This window comes from Berghia stephanieae, chromosome 6 (genome assembly GCF_034508935.2).
Source record: "Berghia stephanieae isolate SIO BIC M18660-M18661 chromosome 6, UCSD_Bste_1.3, whole genome shotgun sequence".
NCBI lineage: Eukaryota > Metazoa > Mollusca > Gastropoda > Nudibranchia > Aeolidiidae > Berghia > Berghia stephanieae.
The window spans coordinates 48,347,504-48,374,775 of record NC_088365.1 but is presented as its reverse complement, the minus strand read 5'-3'; the positions used below and the strand labels follow the sequence as shown (position 1 = coordinate 48,374,775).

The following is a 27,272-nucleotide window of genomic DNA, read 5'->3' as shown; positions in this document are numbered from 1 at the left end:
TTACGACTGTTGAAGCGTATTGCCAATAAAACTCATACAAGAGTATATTTTCATCAACAAATCTAATCAGTAAAATCAATACGAAGGCCACGGTTTGTCCCGAGTCTATTAGAGACGCCAACTTAAAATTTGGCTCATAGAAATCTCAGACACCACTCGGGGGAATTTCAATGACGAAAGAGGAATTTCCGCACACAATAAAAGGGAAATTGGGCGGTATTTGGCATTGTGTTTACATCTCGTATAGTTCTAAATTGTTAACTGATTAAAACTATGCGATAAGTAAACACAATGCCAAATACTATTCCAAAGTCCCTTTATTTCAAATGCAGTAAAGCTCCAAAACCTAATGGTGGTGGTTGTAGAAGTGGTGGTCGTGATAATGATACATGGGTGGTGGTTATTGGTGGTGATGGAGGTGATTATAGTAGTTGGCATGGCGTGACACGACCATAACAGTTTCTTGCTTCCCTTTAGATAGGGCGCTAGTCAATCGCAAAGTACTTTCTAACAGATCTATCACAGCCATCTACCCATTTATTGCGGGGTGGGCAGGAGGCACCTCTCAAAACTAACACTTTACATTCGTTTGTTTCCCTCTCAGCCAAGGACTCCGGAAAGGGCCCAGACAAAACCAAGTAATCCCAATCTAAGACAAGAGACAGAAAGAAACTAAGAAAACATATTATGTATTGGTAGTAGGAGACACAGCAAGTGACCTCCTGCCCATCCTGGGAGGCACATAAACATAAGAAATTTTTTTTTTTTTTTGTTTGTTGCTTTAGGTCTCTTCCAACACAATTGAGGTTATATGAGAGACCGCTGATTTTTTTTTTGTTTGTTTGTTGCTTTAGGTCTCTTCCAACACAATTGAGGTTATATGAGAGACCGCTGAAACAAAAAAACAAGCAATCTAAAAAAAATTGTACAAATGTAAATCAAAATCATAACCTAAAGATATCATAAGCTAAATCATAAATAACCAAGAACAAACAGACAGAAGATTTACAGAAAAAAAAATATCCCCTGTCAAAAATACAATTTTTTGTTTGTTTGTTGCTTTAGGTCTCTTCCAACACAATTGAGGTTATATGAGAGACCGCTGAAACAAAAAAACAAGCAATCTAACAAAAATAGTACAAATGTAAATCAAAATCATAACCTAAAGATATCATAAGCTAAATTATAAATAACCAAGAACAAACAGGCAGAAGATTTACAGAAAAAAAAAATATCCCCTGTCAAAAATACAATCACAAACCAAAGAAGCAGGATAGGCTAGTAAAGAGAAGAAGAAACGACATCACTATCGGATCGTACACCCATGCGAACATCATAGGTATATGATTCAAGGGTGATGCTCCCATCCAACCACCCGCAAACATAAGATATCTAACAGAGAGATTATTTACAAGGGATATAAGGGAGAACACTCTCTCCTAAAATCACACACACACGCACACACACACACACACACACAAATATAAAATAACCAAGCACCGTCCACCTACTACATAAAACAACATTAAAAATAAAACAAAATTAAAAAAAAAAAAAATAAAAAAAAAAGAAAGACCAATTTCATTATAATGTTATAGTGTTTTAAACCTTTTTATTTCCGACACACAATAAAAGCAAAGTTCCATCCAACATTAAGCATTCCATCCAATGAAAGTTTACAAAATATAAATTATATATTATATTATAGCAGAGCTGCCAACTTGAAATGTTTAAAATTTGTAGTTTCCAAGGGGAATAAAATGAAAAGTCATTATAAATAGCAATAATTTTAATAATAATAATATAAATAATAATATAATAATAATAATAATAATAATAATAATAATAATTAATAATAATAATAATAATAATAATAATAATAATAATAGATCTTTATTGTCCATAAATATGGCAATTTGTCATTTAGTTACACTTGTCATAACGTTATATGATAACTATAACATTGAACAGACACCTCTACCCATTCTCTCTCTCTCTCCCTCTCTCTCCTCCTCTCTTTCTTTCACGCGTGCGACATACACAACATTAACATATTCATTTCATTTTCAATTCGTTACATTCTTGGCAATTCAACACCAAATATTATCATCATTATCAATTGGTCACTTCATCCAACATTTAACAAATTAATCAGTCAATCAGTCAACGCATCAATCCTTGATTTTGCTGTACCATATGAAATATTCAACATTTTTATTGCTGATGGAACGAACGTTGATTTATACTTGTTAGTTCCACATTTAATCTGACAAAAACTTCTCCCAGATGGCAAAAGATCAAATTCATGGCATAAAATATGTTTTTTTTTTATTGTTGGTAATTGAGAATGCTTTCCTTTCTATTGCTTTTCCATGAATTCTTTCTACTTCAATTTGCCATCATCATGATCCACAAATGCTCCAAAGTCATGAAGTTTCCTTTTCTGTACGATTTATCGAGTCAAATAGGCCATTGCAACTCTGTAGCAAGAATCAAAATTCGTATTTTTACGAATTTTTCGTAGTACTAGGCAGGTATGTTATAATATATACAGGTTATCCCAGAAGTCGCGCAACATATAAATTTTTATGAAAATACATGAGTATAAAAATAATACTAATAAAAATTTATAATAATATAATAATTTGCTATTTATTTTTTTTCCCAGATATATGAGTGGAAAACGACTGATACTGATACAAGAAAGATTTTTTTGTTTGTTTGTTGCTTTAGGTCTCTTCCAACACAATTGAGGTTATATGAGAGACCGCTGAAACAAAAAAACAAGCAATCTAACAAAAAATAGTACAAATGTAAATCAAAATCATAACCTAAAGATATCATAAGCTAAATTATAAATAACCAAGAACAAACAGGCAGAAGATTTACAGAAAAAAAAAATATCCCCTGTCAAAAATACAATCACAAACCAAAGAAGCAGGATAGGCTAGTAAAGAGAAGAAGAAACGACATCACTATCGGATCGTACACCCATGCGAACATCATAGGTATATGATTCAAGGGTGATGCTCCCATCCAACCACCCGCATACAAGAAAGAGTTACATTTTATTTTTATGTTTGGAAGAACTGGATGGGGCAACATAGCGCTCTGTAGTTGAAGAGTTCAATCATCCTGCCATTGATCTATACTACTGTTTGCCGTTTGCTTAAACATGTCCATGCATGTATCAAAGCAGTAGGTGAACAGTTTGAGCATCTATTATGATTATATTTTTTGTTTGTTTTTAAGGGTTTTACGGCGCTTGCAACACATTTAGGTTATATCAGCGCCAGTAAAAAGGAAGAAAATGGGATAGTAAAAAGTTCTAGAATTACATTTAAAGCACCCAAGAGAAAGGAAGACAAAGGGGAACTGGGGACAAATAGGGATCAGATGCAGATTCCAAGAGCAAACCAAAATGTAATTAGTTTGAGATCACCTATAAGTCTCATCCGGATATAAGGACAAAATCCAACAATGAGGAATACACTCAAATGCTTACATTATACATTAAAAATAACAAACATAATAATACATAACAGAGAGATGATTTACAAGGAAAAAAATATCATCTCCCAAAACAATAACTATGCATTTGACTGTTTCCCTCCCAGCTAGGACTCCGGCCGGGGCCAGGACAAAACCATGTGATCTCATTCCAAGACAAAGACAGAAAGCATGTTGTTTGTTTTGTTTTTGTTTTTAAGGGTTTTACGGCGCTTGCAGCACATTTAGGTTATATCAGCGCCAGTAAAAAGGAAGAAAATGGGATAGTAAAAAGTTCTAGGATTACAATTAAAGCAGCCAAGAGAAAGTAAGACAAAAGGGAACTGGGAACAAATAGGGATCAGATGAAGATTCCAAGAGCATACCACCAATGTATTTAGTTTGACATCACCTATAAGTCTCATCCGGACACAAGCACAAAATCCAACAAAGAGGAACACGCTCAAATGCTTACATAAAAATTCAAAATAACAAATATAATAATACATAACAGAGAGATGATTTACAAGGAAAAAAATATCATCTCCCAAAACAATAACTATGCATTTGACTTTCCCTTCCAGCCAGGACTCCGGCCAGGGCCAAGACAAAACCAAGTAATCTCATTCCAAGACAAAGACAGAAAGCATGTTGGAAAACAGATATAAGGGGATAGAAGACACAGTATGTACCCCCCTGCCCACTATGGGAGGTCAGGAACCCCACCCAGGAAAGCATGTTGGAAAACAGATATAAAGGGATAGAAGACAGTATGTACCCCCCTGCCCACTATGGGAGGTCAGGAACCCCACCCAGTCGCGCTCTGTAGTTGAAGAGTTCAACCATATTATCCATCCTGCCATTGACCTATACTACTGTTTGCCGTTTGTTTAAACATGTCCATGCATGTATCAAACCAGAAGGTGAACAATTTGAGCATCTATTATGATTATAAATAAAATTGTAAATCATATGTCAGTATTATAAGAATCTACATGGTACGCAACTTCTGGGACACCCTGTATAGATAGCATTGTCGCGTCAACCACTAGATACAACTTCTACTCATGTCCCATACAGTTCTGATGATGGTCATACAGGCCTGAAACATTCGTGTAAATATCTAAAGAATACATAATATAGTATTTATATAGTGATTGTCCATGGATTCCAGTCTCATGATGATCTATGTGTCTCTTACTAGTTTTATGTCAGACTTAATTCTCTCCTTACAGACGACGTTTGGGATCTTCCCGCAAAAAAACACTGTCCATCCAACAATTAAAATTGACTTATCAAACTCTTATTTGTTTTTGTTGTTAAGGGTTTTGCGTCGCTTGTGTCAACGCATTTATATTATTATTATTATTATTATTATTATTATTATTATTATTATTATTATTATTATTATTATTATTATTATTATTATTATTATTATCGTTAATAATAATAATAATAATAATAATAATAATAATAATAATAATAATAATAATAATAATAATAATAATAATAATAATAATAATAATATATGGTTTTTATATAGAGCCTCAACTCAACCCAAAGTTCATATTTAAAAAATATTAATTTAATATAAATTTAATGTAAATTTTTCATCATTAATGATTCTCTGGTATTATCCTGTTATATTCTCTCAGACTTTCAGAGAATAACAGGAAATGAAATTATGAGTAGAAAAGTGCCTGCCTCACTCACTTTTATGAATTAATATTCAACCCCCAATATCGGAGCTTACTCAATGTATCAATCGTCTCTGTGTTATATGTTTGTGTTGAGAATAGCGCTTTAGCATTCATTACTGCTGGCTTTGTAAACAAACTTCGCGGAATAATATGTGTTTGTTGAACCCATGACCTCTAGAAGTCGGGGGACGGACTCAGAATAGACACTACGTTTGAAAACCCTTTTTTTTTTCTTTTTTTATTTTTGGAGTGGTGGATGGTATCGACTGTATAGCTTCCCTCTCGCTGCCAGGCGGAGTTGTCGTAACAGCAAGGTCATGGGTTTGAGCCCCCATTGCCGTGAAATTTTTATTCTCTATTGTCTTCTGGCATTTTTCTACTCACTTTATTTCCTGTTATTATCAACACAAGTACCTGCTCCACTCTAAATTAACATTGTTTAGAGTAAGCGGAACACATTTAAACAACTTACAACAATTTAACATGTAAGCAGGACAAAGCATGTATCATTCTTTTGGCATTGGAACAGCATTAAATAAGCTTTCGAATGCCAACCCCAGGCCCCACAATAAATATAAGCTGATAAAAGGCATAGCAATTCTTCGGTATAGGAACAACTTTAAATAAGCTTACAAATGCCAACTCCAGCCGTATATGTTATATCAACTGATAAAAATCACAGCCTTCTTCGGCATAGGAACAACATTAACCCTCTCCTTACCAACCATAGGAAAATTCTCACATTCGTTAAGATACAACAAACAATTTTATCATTCTGATTTCTTTTGCACATAACAAAATTTAAAGAAAATTTGTTGTTATAGCTATAAAAACTTTACACTGTATTATAGAGCTCATTTTGCTGAACAATATTATGTATAGAATGTACGTTTTGGTTTTCTGTTTGATTAAGAAAATTCTATTTTTGTGTTGGGTAGGCGTGACGTTTTGGGGGAAACTCTGAAAATGGGTGGTAATGAGACAGTTAAATAAGCTTACAAATGCAAAATCCAGCCATATAAGTTACATATATCAACTGCTAAAAATCATAGCCTTCTTCGGCATAGGGACAACTTTAAATAAGCTTATGTTTTTATGTTTTTAGGGGTTTTAAGCGCTTGCAACACATATAGGTCATATCAGCGCCAGTAAAAAGAAACAAAATTGGATAGTAAAAACATTTTAGATGTACAATTAAATGGACTTGAGGAAAAAGTAAGACAAAGGGGAATAGTTCAAAATAGGGAAAAGATGTAGGTTCCAAAAGCGCACTATCAGTGTACTTAGTTTGAGATCACCTAAAAGTCTCACCCAGACACCGGCACAAGAACCCACTTAGAGGAACACACTCAAAGGTTTACAAATCATATGTTAAAAATAAAAAATAACAGTACATAACAGAGAGATGATTTACAAGTAAAAAAACATCATCTCCCAAAACTATACATATACATTCGACTGTTTTCCTCCCAGCCAATGTCTCTGGTCAGAGTCAGGACAAAGCTAAGCAATCTCATTCCTAGACAAAGACAGAAAGCAATTGTTTGTTTATTTGTTTTTTAGGGGTTTTTAGGTCATATCAGCGCCAGTAAAAAAGGAAGAAAATGAGATAGTAAAAATCTCTAGAAATACAATTAAAGTACCAAAGAAAAAGGAAGACAGAGGGGAATTGGTTCAAATAGGGAACAGATGTAGATTCCAAGAGCACACTATCAGTGTACTTAGTTTGAGACCACCTAAATGTCTCATCCTGACACAAGCACAAGTTCCCGCCAAGAGGGTCACATTCAATTGTTTACAAATCATACATATGTAAAAGGAAAAATAATACAGTACATAACAGAGAGATGATTTACAAGGGGAAAAAAATATCATCTCCCAAAACTATACATATACATTCGACTGTTTTCCTCCCAGCCAAGGTCTCTGGTCAGAGTCAGGACAAAACTAAGTAATCTCGTTTTGTTTGTTTTGTTTTTAAGGGTTTTACGGCGCTTGCAACACATTAAAGTCAGCGCCAGTAAAAAGGAAGAAAATGGGATAGTAAAAAGTTCTAGAATTACAATTAAAGTACAAAAGAAAATGTGAGACAAAGGGGAATTGGTTCAAATAGGGAACAGATGTAGATTCCAAGAGCACACCGGCAAAGTACTTAGTTTGAGATCACCTAAAAGTCTCATCCAGACACAAGAACAGGTCCCAACTAAGAGGAATACACTCAAAAGTTTACCAATCATATAATATAATATGCAAACTAAACATAATACAATACATAACAGAGAGATGATTTACAAGGAAAAAAATATCATCTCCCAAACTATAACTATACATTCGACTGTTTCCCTCCCAGCCAAGGAATCTCAGCTAGGGTCAGGACAAAACTAAGTAATCTCATTCCAAGACAACGACAGGAAACAATTGGAAAACGGGTATTGGGGGATAGAATAAGTAATCTCATTCCAAGACAGAGACAGAAAGCAATTGGAAAACATTTATAGGGGTATAGGGACACAGCAAGTACCTCCCTGTCCACTTTGGGAGGTAGGGAACCCCACTCAGTAAATAAGCTTACACATGCCAAACTGTTCCCAATAATAAATATAAATTGATAAAAGTCATATGCTAAGCTGCTAGAAGCTGCGGACTGAAAAACACAAAGATAATTATAACTGCTTCAGATAAAAATAAATAGATAAATAAATAAATAAATAAATAAACACAGAGCATTCCAAGCACAAACCCATTCATCAGGTAACAACAAAAGAGTAATCTGAAGGAGGGTTTTGAGCATGAAGCATTCTGGATTAAATATTTTATTCTTATTTAAAGCTGTTACATTCGATACTATTCAAGACTGATACAGTGTAAAAAAGTATTTTAAAAATTAATATATTCATTCATTCATTCTTTCTTTCATAATGAATATCATATTAACAATAATAATAATAATAATAATAATAATAATAATAATAATAATAATAATAATAATAATAATAATAATAATAATAATAATAATAATAATAATAATAATAATAATAATAATGGATCGTTGAAAAGTAACAAATAAAAGAAAAGTAAGAAAAAGAGAGTAGTTCGAACAGGACAGAAGTAGATCCGCGAGTGAATTTTCCCAGGTGTCTAGTCTGAAGACACCCATGTCCTTCTTACTCAAATGCTTGTAAGAGAGATGATCAACTAGGAAACAAAGATCATCTTTCACAAAGAGATAGACATATCCAACTGTTTTCCTCTCAGCAAGATTCAGAGCAAAAGCATGGAGCCATAAAGTAAGGCCAGGACAAATGATAGACTCATCGGTGCGGGGGGTCAACTTTCCCCCATCAAAAGGCCAATTTCATGCACCACTACCAAGATAAAGGCAGACGATTAACAATCCCCTGAACAGTTGGATTGAAAGTTAACCAGTTACCTCCTCTTAGATCAAAGGCGCCAAAGGAAGAGGAATATAAAGGTGACCAGTTCCAAGGATTTTGGCAATGAAATGATTTGAACCTGTGGGATTTCGACTCTCTTATCCTTACCGAAGGGATATTCAAAGGAAAGAATACACTTTGATGTGATCTCAAGCGAACACAGATGTCTGATCCACCTGGCTGTTCTCAACTGACATAGAACAAATTAGTCCTTCAGAGCCACGAAACTGGAGATTTTCCCCATTCAGAGCCACGAAACTGGAGATTTTCCCTGTTCAGAGCCACGAAACTGAAGATTTTCTCTGTTCAGAGCCACGAAACTGGAACAGGAAGGTGAGGGCGAGGGCCAGCAAAAATTTCTCGATTGCATCTGGGATTAAAACTTGAGCAATTCTATATTGCAATATCCGTTAAACATGCTGAAAGCGCTTTATACAGGTTCAATAGCCAACAGCAACATGCATGAAGAGACATGTTGCCCGTTAGCCGAAATCAAATTTTCTTTTCTAACAGAGACAACGCTATAAACTTTCAGATATTGATTTTATCCCCGACTAAGGTGAGAGAATGTGAGTAAAGAGCTTTTTCCAGCTCACCTACACACCACTCAGAGCAGGACGAACCCAGGACCTTCTAGTCCGCAGATGAGAGTTAAACCACTAGACCACATAGCCGCACCATTCAATTAATATCAGTCCCTTTGCTTGAGAACTCTAATATCTAGCTATTGGGATATATCCCCCCACCCCTTCCCACCCTTTGAATCGATATTAAGGTTGTCATTCAGAGCCATTGGGCCAATCAAAACATCGACTCTCTCCTATTCTATCATCCCTCATGCAATCATTCAGAAAACTAATGTGGCAATTTCCACTCTAAATAAATCATTCTCTTATCATAATTTACACATCATAAGTAAATGAGGTAGCTGTCAATAAGAAGAGAATAAATCTATACGTGTATGTAAAATAATGGGTTTTGTTGTGGGTTTTTTAATCAAACATCCAAAAAATAATTCTTACATTATCACAATTGCTTAAAATATTGAAGAGCAAAATAATAATAATAAATTGCATAGTAAACCTGTGATAAAAAAACAACTTATAAAAGATAAAGTGTAAATTGATTGAAGAAGAGTTCTTTATTTCCCTTTTATAATATACCATAAAACATGATAGCTGTGTCTTTTGTTTTTGTTTTTAAGGGTTTTACGGCGCTTGCAATACATTTAGGTCATATCAGTACCAGTAAAAAGGAAGAAAATGAGATAGAAGTTCTAGAATTACAACTAGAGCACCCAAGAAAAGGTAAGACAAAGGGGGAGTTGGTTTAAATAGGGAACAGATGTAGATTCCAAGAGCACGCTATCAGTGTAAGTTTAAGATCACCTAAATGCCTCATCCTGACACAAGCACAGGTCCCCACTAAGAGGAACACACTCAAATGTTTATGAATATATATAAAACAAAAATTAATACATTGCATAACATGACAGAGAGATGATTTACAAGGAGAAAAATATTATCTCCTAAAACTAACTATAAACTTGTCAGGAACCCCACCCAGACTTCATAGCTGTGATCGAATCTTTAAAAGTTAATCTACAGTAGAACAGAATTAATTAAATAATTCTAACAAATTAAAAATTTACATTCATGACATAAATCAAAATGTAGTAAAAGAATGAAATAATATTAAAATATCATTTTTAAAATATTGAAAAAGAAACTTTTTAAAAAAAAAAAATAAATAAATAAAGTTTCTTTAATGTTCATGACAATCGTCAAATCGTTAAGAAATATCTCCTTTATGAAATGTCAAATAATGATGATTTAACTCTCTCCATACCAGCCATTTTCAGAATTTTCCCCACAATTTAACAAAAATAGATTGTTTTTATCACTCATAGACAATAGCAGTTAATTTCTTGCTATAAATAATTTCTTTAGCAAAACATGCTCTACAACACACTATTCATTTTCTTTAAAATTTATGATGTACACGAGAAATTTGAATAAAAAAAATGTTGGTTGTATCGTAACGAATGTGACGATTTTCCTATAGTTGGGAAGGAGAGGGTTAAAAATTGAAATTGATATTTTTGAACGGAAATATAACGAGTTACTGATAAATTGGTGCAAAATATGGAAACATAAAGAAAAGCATTTAATGCAGCAATTTCATCACTCACTTTTGGCAGTAAAAATATCTTTTAAAAAATATAATACAAAATTTAAATATGACAACATACAAAAATGTAAACCATCATATCAAAACAGTATTATGTCAAGGTTGAAGTAGTGATTTTAAGCTGCTAAAAGCTGTTGACTGTAAAAATGTAATCAACAAAAATGAATATATAACATCAAAAACAAACCAAAAAAAGTACCAAACACAGAACGTTTTGTGCTCAAAACCCTTCTTCAGCCAACAACACCAAAAAAAACAAAACAATTAAGATATAAATACATTAGACTTAAAAACAGACAGATGGCAGAGAGAGAGACAAAAAAATAAAGATACCAAAAAGTGCTTTTATAGTGAAAGTGATGAAAAATAGAAACTATGCCCATTATCGTTTTTAGACAGTCAATTGGGTGATTAGTTCTCATAAAATACATCTGTCAGACTGTAAACATTTGAGATTAAACATAGTTTTGTGTGTTGGTACATTTTATCTGGCATACCTATGTGAGTATTTTACCTAAATGCATAAACTTGAGCATTTAAATAGACCAATATCTACTAAAATGCTCAAAGTGCTTCACAAGAGTTCCCTAGCCAACAGCAACATTTACTTAACATGTAGGTCAAGAAATGTCACCTGTTAGGCGATATCATAATTTTTTTCCAACAGAGACAATGCTGTTAACACTACATCTGAGTTCAGAGAAAGAATGTGAGTAAAGAGCAAGGACTCAACATTGCACTGCTCAGAGCAGGACTCGAACCCTTGACCTTCCAATCCGAAGGCGAGTGTCATATGAATAGACCACATAGCAGCATAGTACCAATATATATAATATATCGATATGTACTCAATTTCAAAACTTGTAATTTTAAAATTAGTATTTTGATTGCTTAAGAATATAAATGAAAAGAAAAAAATAAATGAGAAAAAATAAAACCCTCCAGCAAGTCATCCCGACGTGGGCAAGAGGTTGAAAGATAATAACTTTTGAAGAGCTGGAATGAGGCATCTCATAATTTAGAAGCTTGTCCCTTGAGAAGGCCGCGAATATGTTTGTAGTAGGCAGGGTGAACCTATGGAATGAAAATAAAATTAAAGGTAAAAATAAAAATTAAGCTTTATTTGTCTGAAGGTCCAGTTGAAGAGGTGGGGAGGGGGGGGGGGGTCCTGATAGCTCAGTTGGTAGAGCACTCGCTTCACAATCAAAGGAACCAAGATATCGATCCTGGATGCAGTTGAGTTTTCATTTTTTTTCTGGCCCTCCTGTCCATCCAGCGGTGATTGGGTAGCTGGGTCTGTTAGATCCAGCAGAAATTACTTTTTAATAGACTATCTAAAGGGTAGCAAGCAATTGCTATAGTCTGTTTCATGCTATAGAAACTGGGATAAACTCCGGCTCCATGGGATTAATGGCTCTGAAGGACTACTTTTTATTGTTCTTCACTTCAGCATGAAACTAACTTTTCTCATTTGGCCAGACTACCCTGGAGCCGATTCTGGAAAAATTCCAGTCTCTCTTTGAAAAAAAATTACCCTGGCGACTTTTAATCGAACCTCAGACCTCCTGATTACTAGTAATCAAGAGGTCAGAGGTCGATCCTCACTTGAGGGCAGGCTGACTTTTTGGAAAGATTTTTCTTTTTGTATTTTTATTTCCGCTTTGTCTGGCACAATAAAAAAGAAGAAGATGGCGCTGGCTGGGTCATGTGGCCAGAATGGAATAAAGAGTCACTTCCCAAGACAGCCCTATACTGGACAGCAGATGAAAAGAGAAAGCAGGGGACACCCAAAGAAACCTGACGAAGGACCATGGAAAAAAATTAAGAAATATAGGAAGTAGGCCTGTCCTGGAATACAGCCCACCACAAAAGCAGCCGACTGCAAAACATGGAGACGTCTGGTGGATGCCGTATGTGCCCCAGGGTCCCGAAGAGGATTAGTTTGTCTAGCGCTGTTTTATACACACTTTTTCAGATCTTTATCATATACCAGTGCCTACTTTGTCCCTGAATTCATCATCATCATTGCCTTTTTCACCCTGAGTCAGGGTATAGGCCACAGACAAACAGTTTCCATCCTTCGTCCCTAAATTGTCACTGGAATATTTTTAAAATTTAATCATCCAACTGCCAAGTTTCAATTTATTATACACTACTCACATCTGTTTTGTTCATGGGTTCATCCAATGCTGATTGGTACATCCTTTCATAGACGTTCCCGTCAGAACAACCGAGAACTGAATCCAAGCAGTAATCATGGATGTCAAAGGCATCAACCAAGGCAATGGCATCAGGTCTGAAGTTTAATAAGAAAATTTTTTTAAAATAAATAAATAAACACAAATAGAATTGTTGGACTATATAATCTTCACGGGAGTCCCAATAGCTCAGTTGGTAGAGCACTCGCATCACACACAAAGGGACCAAGATCGATCCCGGATGCAGTCGTGATTTTTTCTGACCCCCCCTCCTGTCCACCCAGCAGTGAATGGGTAGCTGAGTCTGTCAGATTTGGGGGAATGTACTTAGCAATAGACTAGAATCCTATCCAAAGGATAGTAAGCAATAGCTATTGTCTGTTTCACGCTATAGAAATCGGGATCAACTCCAGCTCAATGAGCCAATGGCTCTGAAGGATTATGACATAATATTAACAATTTCCCATTATAGAGGCCATGTGGACTTGGAATCTTCTGCATTGCATGACAAAGGAGAGAATGCCACCGATTAAACTTGTGTGATTAACTCACTCAACCCTAACTGTGGCTATGTGGCTTGTGGTATGACATTCGCTTTCGGATCAGAAGGTCCTGGGTTCGAGCCTGGCTCAGAGCATAGTTGAGTCCTTGGAAAAGACTCTTTACTCACATTCTCTCACCGTACTCAGGTGTAAAATGAGTACCTAGCCATTAACAGCGTTGCCTCTGTCCGAAAAAAAATTATAATATCGCCTAATAGGTGTCATGTCACGTTCTACATGTTAAGTGTTGTTGTTGTTGGCTAGGGACCCCTTGTAAAGTACTTTGAGCACGTTTAGTGGATATTGCGCTATATAAAAGCTCAAGTTTTTTTTGTTTTTTTTTTACGTATGAGCTGTCTACTCTCACAAGAGAATGACCTAAATAAAATATATATATACTCAGTTAAATTTGCCTGTACATGGTCTGACTCAACTACAAATCATATAGAAATTAAAAAGAGGCACTGGAAATATGCATATAATTTGTAACTCAGAGAACTTTTTTAAAAAAAGGAAAAATGATGGGGTAACAGTAATACCATGATTGTAGGTGTTAGGGCTGAGTGAGTTAATGAGATGAGGAGTAGGTTGGCAAATGTTAGAGTCAATGACATAATCAGTCGGATGGTGAAAAGGTTTGAACTGAGATATTGCCAAGTTCAGTTTAGAAACTCAATTTTTATCCAAAATGAGTTCTTGTCATAAATGATTAAATCAACCCTTTTTGTACATCTTCGGGAAATATCAACGCTTAATTTCACTTCTAAATATTTTTTACAGCTAGTCAAGTTTTAAAAAGTATGAAATTTGAGAAAAGTTGCTGGATAACATTCCCATACATCTGGCCATAACTTCATAAAAAAATCACCCGATTTATTTCAAATAACGATTAAAATGCTCTGGTGAGCATATTCTTTCATAAAATACCCAAAACAAAATACAAATCCATGCACTGACACAAATATGAGCAAATATTTGTGAAATCCAAAATAAAAACAGACAGCAGTCCTTACCTTATGATCCCGAGTAGATCCATCTCCGCATCTCTTATCAATTGTAGCTGAGATGGACTGATGGTCTCGGTCTGAAGCAATAGAATGAAGATGACGTTAATAATGATAATAATAATAATAATAATAATAAGAATAATAATAATAATAATAATAATAATAATAATAATAATATTAATAATAATAATGATGATGATGAGATGATGATAATATAATATAATAATATAATAATAATGAATATATAATGATAATAATAATAATATAAATAATTAATAATAATAATGATAATAATAATATAATAATAATAATATAATAATAATAATAATAATAATAATAATAAATAATAATAATAATAATAATAATAATAATAATAATAATAATAATAATAATAATAATAATAATAATAATAATAATAATAATAATAATAATAATAATTAATAATATATTAATTATTATAATATATTAATTATTATTATTATTATTATTATTTATTATTATTATTATTATTATTATTACTATTATTATTATTATCATTAAAATGATTATTTTATTCACCTCAAGGAAATGACCAGAGTTTGTCTCAAGCCAGTGTAAGGCAAAAAGCAGACAACACCGCTTCAGGACTCTGTAAAGCTCGGGGGAGGCTGTCTGTTCCAAAGTCATCATCGAATCTCTACAGCATTGGAATATGTATTGGACTCCATGCATCTGTGAAATGATGTGGGGGGGGGTGGAATCAGTTAAATTTATATACAAAAATACAATACATTTTGAGGCAGTTAGTGTGTCACTGACTCAGCAGCAAGGCCTTTTTTGAAAATATCAAATTAAGAAATTAAGGAGCAGGCACCGGCGTAAGATAAAGACCTGAGCAAGTGTGTATGAAAGGTGCCAGACAGGTCTGACACCTTTCATACACACTTGTTCAGTTCTTTGTCTTAGTAAAGTTTCTGAATAGGAAGATAAAGGGTTCAAATCCTGTCAGTGTTAAGAAGGTAGATAGCTCAAGGCACTTAAAACTGATAAATGTTATTTTCTTGTCATCAAAATCTTGTTAAAATATTATTTGTTACTCCCCCTCCTATCATAGATGAAGAATAAATTCAAGCAGTGACATATTAAAGAAAATATGACATTTAGGTATAGAGTGGAGTAAACTGAAAGAAAAAAAAAGCAGCTGAAGTAAAATGATCGAAATACAATCCAACAACTTAAGTAGCCTTGTCAAAAGAGTAAAGTCAGTACAAAAGGAATAGAGGGTGATGGAAAAGGAGAGGAATAGAGGAAGATGAAGAGGACTGAGGACGTGGAAGAAGTGGGGGATGAGAAGGAAGATGCAAAGAAAGAGGAACGGCAGGAGAAGGAAAAGGGGGGAATAGGTGGAGGAGGAGGAGTGGGAAGAGGAGGAGGCAAAAAAGAGAAGGAAAAGGAGTAGCTAGTAGAGGAAAAGAACAAAAGACAAAGACAAAGAGGATTGAGAAGAAGGAATAGGCAGAGAAAGAGGAACATTAGGAGGAGGCAAAGAAGATGGAAGTTGAGGAGGAAGTAGTGCATGAAGAGGTGTTAAAGGAGGAAAGCAGAAAAAGAGGAGAAGGAAGTTAGAATAGGAAAAGAAGAAAAGACAAAGATGAAGAAGATTGAGGAAAAGGACGAGGAGAAGGAAGAAGCAGATAAAAAGGAAAAGTAGGAAGAAAGTGAAAGGAGGAGGAGGAGGACGACGACAAAGAAAAAGAGGAAAAGGAAGAGATGGAGTTAGAGGGAAAAAAGAAGGAAAACAATAATAACCACAATACAATGACTATGATAAAAAAGGAAAGAAGTACAGAAAGAAACAAGGGAGAAAGAGATGAATAAAAAAAAAAAAATCACAAATATTTCACCAAAAAATCATGATAAAATTTCTTCCTATCCTATCCCTACCTTGGCTGCCACTGTGAGAGCCACCATATTCTTGTTCCAGGCATCACCCTGGTCCATGCCAGACTCGAAATCAGCTTGTATTAATTTGGCCGTTCTAACTAACACCCTGAGAAGAATTTTTAAAATCATATTTATAATAATAATAATAATAATAATAATAATAATAATAATAATAATAATAATAATAATAATAATAATAATAATAAAAAAAAAGTAATAATAATAATAATAAAATAAGAAAAAATAAGAAGAAGAAGAAGGGGAAGAAAGAAGAAGAAGAAGAAGAAGAAGAAGAAAAGAAGAAAGAAGAAGAAGAGAGAAGAAAAAAGAAGAAGAAGAAGAAGAAGAAGAAGAAGAAGAAAGAAGAAGAAGAGAAGAAAAAAGAAGAAGAAGAAGAAGAAGAAGAAGAAAGAAGAAAGAAGAAGAAGAAGAAGAAGAAGAAGAAGAAGATATACTTTATTCATCCAAAAAATGGAAATTCGTTTACAGACGTGGCATGCATAAAAATGTATAAATATAAAGTTAAGAATTTATGGTGACAATGTATATTGGGTGCATTCCTTATTACTTTTCATTCTTTGCAACACATCACTGCACTGTGAACTTTTCATCAAAATAGGTTTACTTTATAAAAGTATGTATATAATAACATAATTTTGAAAAGTGATTTCTCAAATATAATTAGTGTTATTAACCAAACGATAGATTTTCTCAGTTGATAAGAGAGACGCATGCGCAAGCTATGTTAACATTCTCTCTGTAAGGGCATGTATAATACATCAATTTGACCTCAAGGGTTTTGGATAATGCTTTAAAGTCTGAATAACAGGTGCCGCACCATCCCAAAACAGCTCCCACACATCTAATATTTTGTCAAGTTGTTTAACCCTCTCCTTACCAGCTATAGGAAAATCGTCACATTTGGTACGATGCAACCAACATTTTTCTCATTTATATTTCTTTTGTATATCACAAAGTTTGAAGAATATTTTTGTTATAGTTATAAGAACTATACTAAAATTATGTTTAGCATGTTCTTATTCCCTTTGAGTTAGAGTTCTAGAATTCTATTTCACATTGTGCAATAACGAAGTTTTTAGGAAAATCTGGAAAATGGTCGGTAAGGAGGGAGTTAAAGAAACAAACCTTTGTGACATTCTCTGATAGATTTCCACCAATAAGTCCAGGTTCAAACACTCCTGTGGGGACGAGAAGGTGAACACATCGTTCCTACTCACACCCAGGTAAGCACTGCTCCCTTCAAGGGGCTCTCCTGACAGGGACTTGGCAACTTGTTTTAACAGGTATCTGGAGAATAAATTGACAATTAGTTATTCATTTTCGTCTCCTTTTATTGTCATCATCATCATCATCATCATCATCATCATCATCATCATCATCATTATCCATCATCATTATCATTATTATTGTTTACTAGTATTATTATTATTATTATTATTATTATTATTATTTATTATTATTATTATTATTATTATTATTATTATTATTATTTTTATTACTATTATTATTTTTATCATTTTATTATTTTAATATATTATTATTATTATTATTATTATTATTATTATTATTATTATTATTATTATTATTATTATTATTATTATTATTATCATCATCATCGTTGTCGTCATCGTCGTTGTTGTCATCATCATCATCATCATCATCATCATCATTATTATATCATTATCTCATTATTATTATTATCATTATCATTATTATTATTATTATTATTATTATTATTATTATCATTATTATTATTATTATTATTATTATTATTATCATCATCATTATTATTATTATTAAAGGTAAAGAATACAGTTGCTTGAAACCAACAAACTAATCCTCAACTTGCAATGCCCTGAGTAATGTTCAGTTATTGAACAAGCGAAAAAAAAAACAACTCGAATATAACAGCCTAACAACATTGTAAAACGACAGAATGCGAAATAAGAAGCGTTTTGGGCTTAAACAAATCTATCTTCAGCCAACAACTAAAAAAAAAAAGTATTGGTATGTACTTCAATACACAAATTGAGAAGGTGGCTGGATACATAATTTCCAATGATATATATATATATATATAATATATATATAATATATATATATATATATATATATATATATATATATATATATATATATATATATATATATATATATATATATATATATATTTTGTGTGTGTGTGTGTGTGTGTGTGTGTGTGTTTAAGTTCTTGCATACAAGTTTACAAAATTTGATGATAATATGAGAAAGAAAATCAAACAATAGCAGGTGGGCCCCACCTAGATGGGAGTAATGTAGGACCACCCTAGAGTTACCATCAAGCACACCAAAAATACGAGTAAGAGGCATTGGCTAACTTCCACACAAACAAAAAAGGAAAAACAATGGAATAGAACGAACTGAGGGAAATCGGCCTTACTCTTACTTCTACCCTTCTATTTCACTTTAATTTACTTTTCTTTTAATAAATTAATTTTGTATTGCAACAATTTTTTACGAATATATATAAATATCCAGATGAATGAATTCACCATATAAATTCAACACAGTTTTGTTTGAAAATATCGAATAATAATAATATAGAAATTAAATCAAATTGAAGTTGGTGGGCTCAAGTGATCAACGCTAAAGCAATGCCATAAAGTGATCACGTGACGCAGCGCTTCCTCCAAGTGGCTCCTGTCAGCATTAAAGTAGACAGAATAATTTACTTTTCTTTTAATAAATCAATTTTGTATTGCAACGAATCCTTGTTGACGAAAAGTAAGCCATATCAAGGCCAGATAATTTGCAATCAACTCATTGGCCCCTATTCAATCAAATACCACACTCAACATTACTTGACTTCATTACAACACACCCCGTTTGGTGTCCGGGGTCCCTCAACTGAGAGGGTCAAGAATAGCCCAACGCCAAGCCAGCGTGTCGTAAAAGGCGACTATTGGTGTGTGATTTCTCCATCTTTGAGTCACCTGGTCCTCCAGGTTGGGGGTTGGCAAAGGGTTAACACCCCTTTCCGTTAAACTCAAACCGTTACAGAAACGCAGACAGACAAACCAAATCCTTTTTTTAGCTTGGGCGACCGAAGAGTTTCTGGAATGACAGAATTTATGAAGGACAACAGACAAAGCCGAATGGACTCTGCTGACCCGATGACGTCTTCGCCAAACAAGCAGCTTCGAATTGCATCGTGAAACGTTCGCACCATGTATGAAGCAGGAAAAAGCTCTCAAGTTGTGACTGAAATGAGAAGATACAGGCTGCATATACTTGGAGTAAGCGAAACCCACTGGATACAATCCGGACAGAAACACCTCAAGTCTGGGGAGAAGATTTTATATTCAGGGAGAGAGGACGGGATTCATACACAGGGAGTAGGAATAATTCTAAGCAAGTATGCCCAGAAGTCACTGAGAGGATGGGAACAACACAGAGAAATGATCATCATGGCGTCCTTTACAACACGGAGTAAGAAGATCAGCATGAACATTGTACAGATCTATGCCCCAACAAATGATGCAACAGATGAGGACAAAGATACATTTTATAGTCTGCTACAACAAGTCATTGACAAGTTGCCAAGGAAAGACATCAACATATTGATGGGAGATGCTAATGCAAAAGTGGGACAGGATAACGTAGGTTATGAAGGTATCATGGGATGTCATGGCATAGGAGAAATGAACGATAATGGAGAGAGATTTGCAAATTTCTGTGCATTCAACAGTTTGGTGATTGGAGGATCCACAAAGCAACTTGGGTCTCACCAGATGATGTGACAGAGAATCAGATTGATCATTTTTGTATCTCTCGAAGATTCAGACGTTCATTGGAAGATGTGACAGTACGGAGAGGGGCAGATGTTGGATCAGACCACCACCTGCTATTGGCAAAGCTTAAGCTCCGACTCAGAAAACATGGGACCAGATCACATACAAGAAGAAAATTCGAGGTGAATGCACTTGATGGGGAAAAAAATGAGGAATTCAAACTACAATTGAGTAATAGATTCCAACCTCTTACTGAGCTCGAGGAGGACATAGATGTAGAGCCACATTGGGCAAAGATCAAGGAAGTCTACATAACAACTTGCCACGAGGTATTGGGGGTAAAGAAATCGGAACATAAAGAATGGATAAGTCCAACAACTTTGGACCTTATTGAAAAGAGGAGAACAAGGAAGGAACAAGTGAATGCAAGCCGAACAAGGGCTTCAAGACTGGATGCACAAGAGCAGTATCGAGCCATAGCTAAGGAAGTCAAAAGATCTGTGATGAAAGACAAGGAAGCATTCATGAACAGACTTGCAGAGAAAGCAGAAGCAGCAGCGACAGGAGGACACATGAGGATCCTTTATCAAACTACCAAGACACTTGCTGGAAAATATGGGAAACCAGAAATACCAGTCAAAGACAAAGATGGGAAAACTATTTTTGGAAAAGAGGCTCAATCTGAACGAAGGAGGGAACATTTCAACTGCCTTCTGAACAGACCACCACCAGACAACCAGCCAGAAATTTTGCCTGCAAGGAATGAGCTACCAATTAGCTGTGATCCACCATCGATAGCAGAGATTGTGGGTGCCATTAACAAGATGAAAAGGGGAAAGCTGCTGGACCAGACCAGATTCCACCGGAGGCTCTAAAAGTTGATGCGGAAAGAAATGCTGAGGCCCTGCACCCACTATTTGAGAGAATCTGGAATGACGGGATATTCCCAAAGGATTGGAAGGAAGGACATCTTATCAAGCTTCCAAAGATAGGGGACCTCAGTAATTGTAATAATTATCGAGGCATCACTCTTCTTTCTATCCCAGGAAAGGTTTTCAACCGTATTATTTTAGAGAGAATTAAGAATGCAACAGATGCTAAACTGCGGGACGAACAGGCAGGTTTTCGGAAAAACCGTTCAACCACCGACCAGATTGCCTCTCTGCGAGTCATAGTGGAACAGTCTATAGAATGGAACTCTCCTCTTATTGTCAACTTTCTGGATTACGAGAAGGCTTTCGACAGTATTGACAGAGCAACATTGTGGAAATTCTGGTACATTATGGACTCCCTGAAAAGATAGTAAACCTCATTAAGGAAATGTATGAAGGATCAAGTTGCAGGGTTGTACATGAAGATCAGCTTACTGACAGCTTTGAAATTAAGACTGGTGTCAAGCAGGGATGCTTGCTCTCACCATTCCTGTTCATCCTTGCCATTGATTGGCTAATGAAGGAAATCTCCAAAGGGAGAAGAAATGGGATACAGTGGACCCCCTGGACACAGTTGGATGATCTGGATTTTGCAGATGATCTGGCTCTTTTGTCCCACACCCAGGACCAGATGCAAGCAAAAACCACAATTATAAACAGCCTCTCGGAATCAATTGGTCTAAGAATTCACCCTGCAAAGTCAAAGGTCTTGAGGATAGGTACGCATCAAAGGGAGCAGATCAAAGTAAAAGATCAGGAACTCGAAGATATAGACACTTTCTGCTATCTCGGAAGTATAATTGACAAGGATGGAGGCACGGAAGCAGAGGTGAAAGCACGAATAAGAAAGGCACAGGCTGCATTCACATCTTTGAACAGAGTTTGGAGATCTCCCTTCGACTAAAGCTAAGACTTTTCAACTCAAACGTGAAGTCTGTCCTACTGTATGGATATGAAACTTGGAACGCATCACAGGCATGTATAAGGAGGGTACAGATTTTCGTAAACAGGTGCATGCGTAAGCTACTCAGAATAAAATGGATGGATAGAATAAAAAATGAAGAAGTATGGAAAAGAACACAGCAGAAACCAGTGGGAGAGGAAATAGGAAGAAGACGATGGAGGTGGATTGGACACACGCTTAGAAAGAATGACTCAACTATAACAAAGAAAGTATTGGACTGGAACCCTCAGGGCAGAAGATCAAGGGGAATGCCACGAGGAACATGGAGAAGAATTAAAGAAGCTGATATACAGAGAAGTGGTAAGAACTGGAATGAGATTAAAAAGTTAGCCCAGGATAGAGAAGGATGCAAACTGTTTGTCTGTGGCCTATACCCTGACCCAGAGTGAAAAAGGCAATGATGATGATGATGATTACAACACAAGACTTTGTACCATACCGATCAGTCGTCATCAATACAAGTTTATGACAATAAAATCATAATATCTATATAATAATGGTCATAAAAACAAGGTCACATCATCCCAGGCATTATTACTACAACACAAAGCAATGAAAATAAATTTATATCACATTTGACTGACCTGGCAGTTTGCTGGTACAAAACTGTGTTATCTCCCTCTACTGTGTTCAAGGTTAACACACCAAGGCTAACCTTGCATATTCCAGCCAGCATCATGAAGCCGTGACCACCCATCGCACGACGCATTATCTCTATATGGTGAGAAGCAATCTCTGCACACACTGCTTTGGCCACAGATGACTGGCTATGCATCTGAAGTGCGTGAAAGTGAAATAATAAGAATAATAATAAATCACATTTATATAGAGCTTTACCCCATTTTCACAGGCTCTAAGCGCTTTACAGCGATATAAAACAAAACATATTATGGTAAGAGACATGTTGATAGAAAAGTGATATGAATTCAATTTAACAAGAACAAATAAATAAATAAAATATAATAAAGATAAAACATATTTTTTTAAAAAGAGGAGAAAGAAAATAAGTGTTTTCTTTTGAGCCTAATCAACGTGAAATTATCCCAGTTATGCCGTATGAATTGTGGACAGTAATGATTGCTTTTTACCCTTGGATAAGATGTTGGTCTATAATAATAATGATAATAATGATGATAATAATGATAATAATAATGATAATAATAATAATAATAATAATAAATAATAATAATAATAATAATAATAATAATAATAATAATAATAATAATAAATAATAATAATAATAATGATGATGATAATGATAATAATAATAATAACAATAATAATAAAATAATAATAATAATAATAATAATAATAATAATAATGATGATGATGATGATGAATGATGATGATGATGATATGATGATGATGAGATGATGATGATGATGATGATGATGATGATGATGATGATGATGATATGAATGATAATAATAATAATAATAATAATAATAATAATAATAATAATAGACTCTTCTAGAGTGCACGTATCTTCATCATGGCTCTGGGCGCTGTAAATTACATCAACACAAAACAATATAGAAAGTTTTGACATAAAAAAAATGTTTCAAGTCCTTAGAGTCATTCGACCCGATGGAGCCAGAATTATCCAGTTTCTATATGTGAAATGAACAATAACAATGCTTGCTATCATTGGATAGAAAAAAAATTGCCATATCACCTAACAGGCGTCATGTTTCGTTCTAGTCAATAATGATGATAATAATGATAATAATAATGATAATAATAATAATAATAATAATAATAATAATAATAATAATAATAATAATAATATAATAATAATAATGATATGAAATGATAAATAATAATAATAACATAACAATAATAATAATAATAATAATATAAATAAAATAATAATAATAATAATAATAATAATAATAATAATAACTCTTCTAGAGTGCACGGTATCTTCATCATGGCTCTTGGCGCTGTAAATTACATCAACACAAAACAATATAGAAAGTTTTTTACATAAAAAGAAATGTTTTCAAGGTCCTTTAGAGTCATTCGACCCGATGGAGCCAGAATTTATCCCAGTTTCTATTATGTGAAATGAACAATAACAATTGCTTGCTATCCTTTGGATAGAAAAAAAATTGCCATATCACCTAACAGGCGTCATGTTTCGTTCTAGTCAATAATGATGATAATAATGATAATGATAATAATAATGATAATAATAATAATAATAATAATAATAATAATAATAATAATAATAATAATAATAATAATAATAATTAATAATAATAATGATGATGATAATGATAATAATAATAATAATAACAATAATAATAATAATAATAATAATAATAATAATAATAATAATAATAATAATGATGATGATGATGATGATGATGATGATGATGATGATGATGATGATGATGATGATGATGATGAATGATGATGATGATGATGATGATGATGATGATGATGATGATGATGATGATGATGATGATGATGATAATAATAATAATAATAATAATAATAATAATAATAATAATAATAATAATAATAGACTCTTCTAGAGTGCACGGTATCTACATCATGGCTCTTGGCGCTGTAAATTACATCAACACAAAACAATATAGAAAGTTTTTGACATAAAAAGAAATGTTTTCAATGTCCTTTAGAGTCATTCGACCCGATGGAGCCAGAATTTTTCCCAGTTTCTATTATGTGAAATGAACAATAACAATTGCTTGCTATCCTTTGGATAGAAAAAAAAATTGCCATATCACCTAACAGGCGTCATGTTTCGTTCTAGTCCAGATCTAACAGACCCAGCTACCCAATCACACCTGGGTGGACACGGGGGTCATAAAAAAATCTCGACTGCACCCGGTATCGATCTCGGTCCCTTTGCATGTGAAGCGAGTGCTGTACCAACTGAGCTCATGAGCCCCAAGATTGAAGATGGTCCATTGAATTTGAGAGGAGCATTCTACCTAGGAGCTAAAGGCACCCTCTCTCTCTCCCCCCCCCCCCCCCCCCCCCCCCCCCCCATTCAAATAAAATACGAATTAATCCTTTTTTATTCTTATACAGTGGAACCCTCTTTAAAGTCAACCAATCTGTCTGCTCCGTCTAGCAGGATTGGCTTTAACAGGATTCCACTGTAATATACAAACTACAAGCATTTTCCATTGTCACTTTTACTTTCCTCTCCTTACCTATTGATCAACTTGGCATAAAGTCAACACTCTTAAAGTCAACTTTTGCTTAAAGTCAACATCTCTTTTTCAGTTCTTCGCCTAAGTGTGTTCCTTTAAAATTGGATACAGTCAACCCTGCTTAAAGTCAACCAATCTTTCTAGTCCATCCAACGGGGTTGGCTTTATCAGGATTCCACTGTAATATACAAACTACAAGCATTTTCCACTGTCACTCTCACTTTTGTTATGCCTTGGCACTGGTTGCTAGGACATAACCCGAACGAGTCCGGACTGACCGAACCCTCCTCAGGTTGCTAGTTTTTCTGAACTCCGCAACAACCCAATCAGGGGGTTAGAACCATCGCTATATAAAGGGGTGCACGAGGAGACAGGGGAGTTTCTTGAGATTTCTCGACTGGACACGATACCACATACAGCTGTTGTGTTTTATATAATTTTATTATCTATATGTGCCGTGGTGTTCCTTATTCATGGATGTATCATGTCCGCTCAAGAAAACTCAAGAAACTCCCCTGTCTCCTCGTGCATCGCTTTATATAGCGATAGTTCGAATCCCCTGATTGAGTGATTGAGGAGTCCAGAAAAAACTAGTATTCGTTCAGTTTATGTCCTAGCAACCAGTGTCAAGGCATAACATTTTCCTCCCCTTACCGACTGACCAATTGATACTTACTTCGGCTAAAACAGCCTTGTTGCCTTTCATCAGCTCTGGGTAATCTTTGTTATAGATATCCTTGAGAACGTTGGATGTGAAGAACAGGCAAAACCCGGCACCAAGGCCTGGCAAAAGCTTGTACTGCTGAGCTTGGTAGTCCAGGATTTGAACTTCATCCCCGCTGGTTGAATGAAAAAATATCAAATATATGTGACCCATCATCTCGATGAGGTATTATGTCAAGGTGACTTAGGTGTTAAAAAAAAAACGAATTTACAGGGAAGAACAAGAGACTTGGGTTAAATTGATTTGCTTTATTGAGGGTGATAGATAAACAGTGGAATCGAGATAAAGCCAACACTAAGTAGTCCTTCAGAGCCACCAGGCCCATTTAGCAGGAGTTTATCCCAGTTTCTATAGCATGAAATGGACACTAACAATTGCTTGCCATCCTTTGGAAAGGACGCTAGTCTATCGCACAAAGTACTTTCCACCAGATCTACCAGACCCAGCTACCCATTTACTGCTGGGTTGCCAGGAGGGGGGGGGGGGGGGGGGGGAGGGTCCGAAAAAATCTCGACTGCACCCGGGATCGATCTTGGTGAAGCGAGTGCTCTACCAACTGAGCTATCGGGAGCCCCATAAAGCCAACACTCCCAGACCAGAAAGATTGGTTGACTTAAAGCATGGTTGACTTTATCCATTATCAATGGCTTTAAATTTGGATACAACAAGAGAAGTTGAATTTAAGCAGAAGTTGACTTCATGAGTGTTGACTTAATGCGGATTCCACTGTATTTTATGAAAGTGACAAAAACTAAAATCTCAAATTTCTGGTCATTTTGGTTACAAAATCAATTTTTGGCCATCTTGCTAACCCCGACATAATACCAGTTTGAGTCAATGGGTCTCATTTATGTTGTTTAAGGGTTTTACGGTGCATGCAACTCATATAGGCCATATCAGTGCCAGTAAAAAGGAAAAAGATGGAATAGTAAAAAGTTTGAGAATTAGAATTAAAGCACCCAAGAGAAAGTAAGAGAATGGGGAATTAGTTCAAATAGGGAAGAGATGTAGATTCCAAGAGCACACTAGCAGTGTACTTAATTTGAGATCACCTATAAGTTTCATCCAGACATAAGCACAGGATCCCACTAAGAGGAATACGCTCAAATGATTAACAAGTCATTATATTTCTAAAGCTAAGAAATTTAATACTAAATAACAGAGAGATGATTTACAAGGGAAAAAAATAA

At 34.6% G+C, this 27,272-nt stretch overlaps 1 protein-coding gene across 1 annotated transcript in view; it reads right to left on the bottom strand.

The window, feature by feature from the left end:
• Positions 1 to 9,587: 9,587 nt before the first annotated feature.
• LOC144975169 (peroxisomal acyl-coenzyme A oxidase 1-like) overlaps positions 9,588 to 27,272 on the bottom strand; it is a 32,866-nt gene continuing 15,181 nt past the window's right edge. Inside the window, exons 9-16 of the mRNA XM_078918966.1 lie at positions 26,035 to 26,197; positions 22,758 to 22,948; positions 17,630 to 17,791; positions 16,484 to 16,589; positions 15,119 to 15,271; positions 14,567 to 14,637; positions 12,974 to 13,109; positions 9,588 to 11,887 (exon numbers count right to left, since the gene is read on the bottom strand). Coding sequence (XP_078775092.1) covers positions 11,825 to 11,887; positions 12,974 to 13,109; positions 14,567 to 14,637; positions 15,119 to 15,271; positions 16,484 to 16,589; positions 17,630 to 17,791; positions 22,758 to 22,948; positions 26,035 to 26,197 — 1,045 coding nt within the window. The 3' untranslated portion in view covers positions 9,588 to 11,824. The remainder of the gene's footprint in view (positions 11,888 to 12,973; positions 13,110 to 14,566; positions 14,638 to 15,118; positions 15,272 to 16,483; positions 16,590 to 17,629; positions 17,792 to 22,757; positions 22,949 to 26,034; positions 26,198 to 27,272) is intronic.